The 6,437-nt window shown below is 37.8% G+C and overlaps 1 protein-coding gene across 1 annotated transcript; it reads right to left on the reverse strand.

Moving 5' to 3' along the window:
• Positions 1 to 217: 217 nt before the first annotated feature.
• LOC109208844 (syntaxin-22-like) lies at positions 218 to 4,704 on the reverse strand. The gene is made up of 7 exons (XM_019371999.1): positions 4,204 to 4,704; positions 3,314 to 3,407; positions 2,944 to 3,083; positions 2,646 to 2,720; positions 1,398 to 1,555; positions 1,211 to 1,311; positions 218 to 471 (listed from the first exon to the last, which is right to left on the reverse strand). Exons 1-7 carry the CDS (start codon positions 4,389 to 4,391, stop codon positions 406 to 408), a joined length of 822 nt encoding a protein of 273 aa, XP_019227544.1. The 5' UTR covers positions 4,392 to 4,704; the 3' UTR covers positions 218 to 405.
• Positions 4,705 to 6,437: the final 1,733 nt, after the last annotated feature.

A 6,437-nucleotide genomic window follows, 5' to 3' on the forward strand; every position in this document is an offset into this window, starting at 1 on the left:
TTGTGGCCTGTGGGTATGCCAGGCGATAAGTGTTCCATGTAAAGGAGTTTTCCAATCGATGCTATAAAAACAAGCAAAATTGCAGATTGAATATATGGTCCCTTCAAATAAGAATTAAATTTTATTGACAAACCAGCCATCACATGGTAGCAACACATTTTGCAACCCAAACACTTTTACAATATTGAAGACAAACCCTTACAAGACCCCCCCCCCCCCCTCCCCCTCCAACTACCACCAGCTAATGAAACTTCATGTCACAGTTACACAACATTTCTAGTATGATAAAAGATTCATGCACCGGCATGAGCATACGCTATGGTGTCTTCAGAACATCTTGAATCACAAAAATCACTTCACTGCTGAAGAGATTAGGATCCTTTCCTCCATCTCAAAATCTTCTGATCATGCTGCAAGTACTATGATCACAATTAAGAGAATGATTCCAAATATCACCAGGAGCAAGCAGGTCTGCAGAAGATAATACGTCAAGAAGTCATTCTCGATATATTTTCACTGCAAGGAATATAAGATGGAAAGATATATACATTGTCTGTAAAGTAACAGGAAATGGAAATCAGTACTTGTATTTTCTACCTACATCTGATAGGAGGTACTGAGGAAGTAAAATAAGAGTGGCTTGATTGAAAGATTCAAACCGTCTAAAAGAATTCAACATTCATTCAACTTCCTGCTTCTTTTATATTTCCCCCACTTACACAGGATGAAAATTCCGACCTTACCATACTCCTTCCAAAACCTTCCCCTCCTCATATAGTCCGCTACATGAAACCTAAGAAACTAATCGCATGACTTGACTTGTCATTATGACTCTTTAATAAAAATTTAAAGCTTCTAATGACAACTGCCTTTAATGGCACAGCAAATTTGGACACAACTATGCGCAGATGCATACAGCGGTCACCTGAATATTGTAGCTACTTTTTACTTTTCCGCTTCAATTAAACAATGCTGTCACTAGAGCATCTAAACACCATTTGTTCTTAGCGTGGCAAGATGCAATATCTTAATGATAGAAGAGCTTCCGATATGTCCACAACTAAATTCTCCAATCCAAGAGACTAACCACAAGACTTCTTATGGAATATAAGCACAACAAAAACTAAGGTAAAAGAAAGAAAGCATAGCTTGCTTAAGCACGTTGAGCCAGATTATCTTCGGGGAAAGGATGTATAAGTGATGGAAGTACCAGAGATGAATTTGATCTTTGGGTCTTTGCAGCTTTAGCAAGTTGAGATCTCCCCTGTGCAGTAGCAGCATGAGAATTCTCAATGTTGGAGCCAATATCATCTGAGAGAGAGAGAGAGAGACTTATATATATCAAATAAATGTCACCTAGAGATTTTGATTGTTAAAATGAAAGGGAAGTGATATACCAATCATAGTTCCTTGCTCGTGAACAAGCACGGCAAGATCCTTGAAAATCTCATTGACTTCACCAATCTGTTGTTGTATTTCTTGTATTCCCTGATCTCTTTCCTCAATAATAGCTTCATTGAAGGCAATCTCATTGTCCAAATGCAAAACCTCCTGTCTGCAGCAAAGGGGCACGTGGAACACAAAACAGAAGCTAAGTTTCACCAAATGAGAAGTGAAGATACATCTCATAAGGACGCAACACCATTGATCTTAGGTCATATTCACATCACAAGTATAGTTCCATAAGAAAAGAATGATGTCAATGCAACTTCTGGACATGGCGAACAAATGGAAGTTTTTAAGTTGTGTTTCATGCAAGCAAATGAATTCAACAATTTATCGGCCTCTGATTTACCCTCCCAGATTTTACGTGGATAGATGAGCCCCTAGTATTTTATGAATGTCCGAATAGCCAACAACTACCTCCTCTTTTCACAAAAGTATAGGAGCTACATTTGCTCAGTAACTCACAGTCAACAACAAGCCCAATTTTTTTCCAACAAATCAAGACATAAAAATCTAGTACACTTGGGTATTAGTACATTTTATTAATCAACTAACTTTGGACTTTGCTATTAATACTTATTTATTAAAAGACATCACTAACAAGTAACACCAAGTTAATTTAACATTTTTACACCCCTTGGTAACTCTTGTTCCCAACACCCTAAGCCCCAAGCTTCAATTGTCATCTGATTTCTTTTATACTTTAGAAAACAATGCTCTATCTAATTTGCACTAACCAAACAGTTACCTTGGGTCCAACCCAAAGGTCAGTTTCATTTCCTTGTATGCCAATAACTGATGGCTATCTTGCTGGTTAGTTTTAGCAACCAATTCGACCATTGATGTTTCTTTAACTAAATGCATATCTGGAGTTTGATAATAATGAGTTTAACAATTTAGAGACAAACACAAAAACCAGTACTCCCTCCGTCCCAATTTATGTGATGGTGTTTTGACTGGAGACAGAGTTTAATAAAGAAAAAGAAGAAAGGCTTTGAAACTAGTGGTCTAAAATAAGTCATAGATATTTGTGTGGCTACAAATTATCTCATTAAGGGTAAATGAACATTTAAAGTTAATTATTCCTAAATATAGAAAGGTGTCATCTTTTTGGAACGACTAAAAAGGAAAGAGTATTACATAAGTTGGACGGAGGAAGTAATAAACAACAAAAGAATAATAGGACAAGACTAACTCACCTTCTTGATTCCACAAGGAGTGCTCGCTGTTCTGGACTCTTATCGGCAGCAACATCTACCTCACTGGCTGTGTAACTGTATACGACACAGTAATATAAATGAAGGGCAAAAATGAGAGGCAACAATTATAAAGAAAGGTACAATTATAAAGAAAGGTATGATTCAGTAAGGCTATAAATATGCGACTGTAGAGTAAACTCATAGCACTATAAGTTTCTTTTTTATGTAGCTCTGCATATGCCGGCAACTCTTTACTGATGATAATTCCCATAAAAACAACCATTGCCACCGACATTACCTAGAAGGAAGAACTGCTTGAGGAATGAAAGGTGTATATGCTGTCTCCCTCTCTGCTGCAAGTCTTTGAGCCTTTTGAAACTCTTTCAAGACAGCTTGAAAATCTTTGGCGAGTTTTGCATCCGTTATTTTCTTGCTAGCCTGAGCACATATAGCATATGAAGTTCAGTTTTAAGTGTAAGCGAAGTTGGAAATAAGAGCAGGAAATACACATAAGACCAGCCAAAATAAGAATGAGTGCTCAATATAAAAGAATCTCATGGAGAAATAAGCTGATCAATATGTGTGTAACTATGCATAATATGAAAGTGCAGCCCATCAATACCGACAAAAGACGGTGAGCAGAAATAACAAGCTCTTTAAAAACTTACACTGACATCAGCATGATGATCTGTTTCACTTGCTTGCTTAAGTTTAGCAGATGTATCTTTGACTAACTGCCCAATATGTACCCTTGTCTTGTGCCTGCAGTAGAGCAAATTCAGCACAAGTACCACCAAACAAATGTTTGATCATATTAATAACTACTAATTTTTTAACTACAAGCTAAAAGGTACGAGATCTTTGAGCTCCATTGAAACATTTGTCACTGCCGCTAAGCACTAAAATTGGAAAACACAGTAATGCGGTCCACTATCCTCAATCCCAAACTAATTAGACCCGACTATATGAATCTACATATCGAATCGAGCTCCAATATTCATAGAATTCATTATAACTAGACACTAGTGGGATTTTATTGGATCGTTGTTGTTGTTCATTATAACCAGACATTTTCAGTTTGACGTCAACCTATAACGACCATCCTTCTTTAACCGAGTTTTATACCAACAACGCTTTGCAAAACTCTCACATACACTAGTTATGTAACTCAGACTATAGCAACAACCAAGGGCAGAGCTAGGTGGGCATAAGGGGTTCAATCAAACCCCCTTCGCCAAAAATTTACTGTGTATGTAAGGTTAATTTTTTTTTTCATGTAATATATTAGATGTTGAATCCCCTTATCTTCTTCGTGTGTTTACTTTTTTTATTTTTTGAATCCCTCGGTGAAAATACTGCTTCCGCCACCGGCAACAACAACAAGAATAACTACCACCAAACAAATTGGGATCGACTATATGAATCCTTACTAACCATGTTAATTCATTTAAATCATCTCGTGCTAATACTACGCAAATACAAATAAAAAGTACTGTTAGCAGTTCTTTAACACAACCTTACCTAATCAAAATTGAATGAAATTTTAAGTGCCACTTACAACTTCTCCCTTAGCTCAGGGGTATCTTTAGGGGTACCAAGTGTATTCACTAGCCTCTGAAACGTAGACACAGCAGTATTGATCTGGAAAATTCCAGACGCCACTGCTTGGGTCGGGTCTTGCTTCCCATTTGTGTGGAACCTTCTAGAACCCAAAGTCCGACCCGATTCCAAATCTTGAAAACTCATCTTTTTTCTTCAAATTTTTCAAAAAAAATCCCCCCCAACCCAACTATCAAAATCTATAATTATATACAAAAAGAGAAACAAAATCGAATTTTGATCACAATTACACAAGAAAAAAACTAGAAATTGGGGTTTGGGGAATTCGAGGAGGGAAAATTTAAGGTGTGATTATCCAAATCTGTAGTTATATTATATACAGAGAGAAACAAAACCGAATTTTGATTGAATTTAGTAGCAATATATATGAAAAGGTGAAACTTTTTTTGATTGTTTGAGGGGAGAGAGAAGGTTGAGAAGGGGGAGAAAAGGAAAGAGTGGAAAGGCCCACAATATAATTTGCATTTGCAGGTGGGATTCGTTGTCATGGATGTGACACGTTTACTTGGTTGGTACTTGGCAAATATTTTTTTATTCCGACTAAATTTAAATTCGAAAGTCTCACATTTGAGGTAAAGTGCTAAATAAACAAAGCGATTAATATCCGGGACTCAAACGTCAGACCTCTGATTAAGTATTTAAATTATTGTTTTTAACTTTTATAACAGTAGTATTCGAGTTATTTTCATCTTTATCCTCACAAGGTAGGGGTAAGGTCTGCGTACACACTACCCTCCCTGACTCCACGATTTGGGATAATAACTCTATCCTCATAAGGTAGGGGTAAGGTCTGCATACACACTATATATATATATATATATATATATAATATATATATATATATATATATATATATATATATATATATATTATATATATATATATATTATATATATGTTTTTTTGTATATTTAACCCCCTTAATGGCAGACCTACTTCCATAGTCTCTTGAACGAGGAGGGGGGGACAAGAGCAATGTACTAGGTGATTTGGAACTCGTCGGGAGTCGTTGTGACTTTGGGCATTGTAGGTGGATTCGAGTTGATGAAGTTGAGGGGGCTATGCGTAAGATAAGCAGGGGCAAAGCGACCGGGCTGAATGAAATCCTGGTGGAGTTTGGGCAAGGCAGGCTTAGAGTGGCTCACTAGTTATTTAATATCATTTTTAGAATGAAGAAGATGCCCGAAGACTGGAGGTGGAGCACGATGGTTCCTGTATATAAGAACAAGGGTGATATCCAAAATTACAATAACTATCGTGATATCAAGCTATTTAGCCATACTATGAAAATCTGGGAGAGAGTGGTAGAGCTAAGGGTGAGGAGGAATGTGTATATCTCCGAGAACCGGTTTGGGTTTATACCAGGGCGTTCGACTACATAAGTCAATCACCTTGTTAGGAGATTGATGGAGCAGTATAGGGAGAGAAAGAAGGACTTGCATATGGTGTTCATCGACTTAGAAAAGGCGTACGATAAAGTTCTGAGGGAGGTTTTGTGGAGATGTTTGGTGGCTAGAGGTGTAACTGTTGCTTACGTTAGGTTGATTAAGGACATGTATGATGGAGTAAAGACCGAATGAGAACGGTGGGTGGTGACTCAGACCATTTTCCGGTTATGATGGGGTTGCATCAGGGGTCGCCACTCAGCCCTTTTTTGTTTGCTCTGGTAATGGACGTTATGACGCGCCACATCCAAGGGGAAGTGCTATGGTGCATGCTATTTGCAGATGATATTGTATTGATTGACGAGACGCGAGACGTTGTGAACGCACAATTAGAGGTATGGAGGCAGACCCTGGAATCTAAAGGTTTCAAGTTGAGCAGGACCAAGATATAATATTTGTAGTGTAAGTTCAGTAGCAAGACTCAAGGAGGGGAAGGGGAGGTGAGGCTGGACACGTAGGTCATCCCTATGAGAGAAAGTTTTAAGTACCTTGCGTCTATTATTCAGAAGGATTCGGAGATTGATGAAGATATCACACATCATATTGGGCATGATGGATAAAATGGAGACTTACGTCTGGTGTAACAAGAAGGTGCCACTGAAACTTAAGGGTAAGTTCTACAGAGTGATGGTTAAACCTACGATGTTGTATGGGGCTGAGTGTTGGTCAGTCAAGATCGCTTATGTCCAAAAGATGAAGGTAGAAGAGATGATGATGTTGAGATAGAT

Source organism: Nicotiana attenuata, unplaced genomic scaffold (assembly GCF_001879085.1).
Source record: "Nicotiana attenuata strain UT unplaced genomic scaffold, NIATTr2, whole genome shotgun sequence".
Lineage (NCBI taxonomy): Eukaryota > Viridiplantae > Streptophyta > Magnoliopsida > Solanales > Solanaceae > Nicotiana > Nicotiana attenuata.

What these genes read in the sequence shown, in the direction of transcription:
- LOC109208844 (XM_019371999.1), bottom strand. Translation starts at nt 4,391, where the DNA reads ATGAGTTTTCAAGATTTGGAATCGGGTCGGACTTTGGGTTCTAGAAGG. An exon ending in ATCATCATGCTGATGTCAGT is followed by an intron (nt 3,084 to 3,313) that starts GTAAGTTTTTAA and finishes ATATGTGCTCAG; the next exon opens with GCTAGCAAGAAAATAACGGA. An exon ending in CTCCTTGTGGAATCAAGAAG is followed by an intron (nt 1,556 to 2,645) that starts GTGAGTTAGTCT and finishes CCTTTGCTGCAG; the next exon opens with ACAGGAGGTTTTGCATTTGG.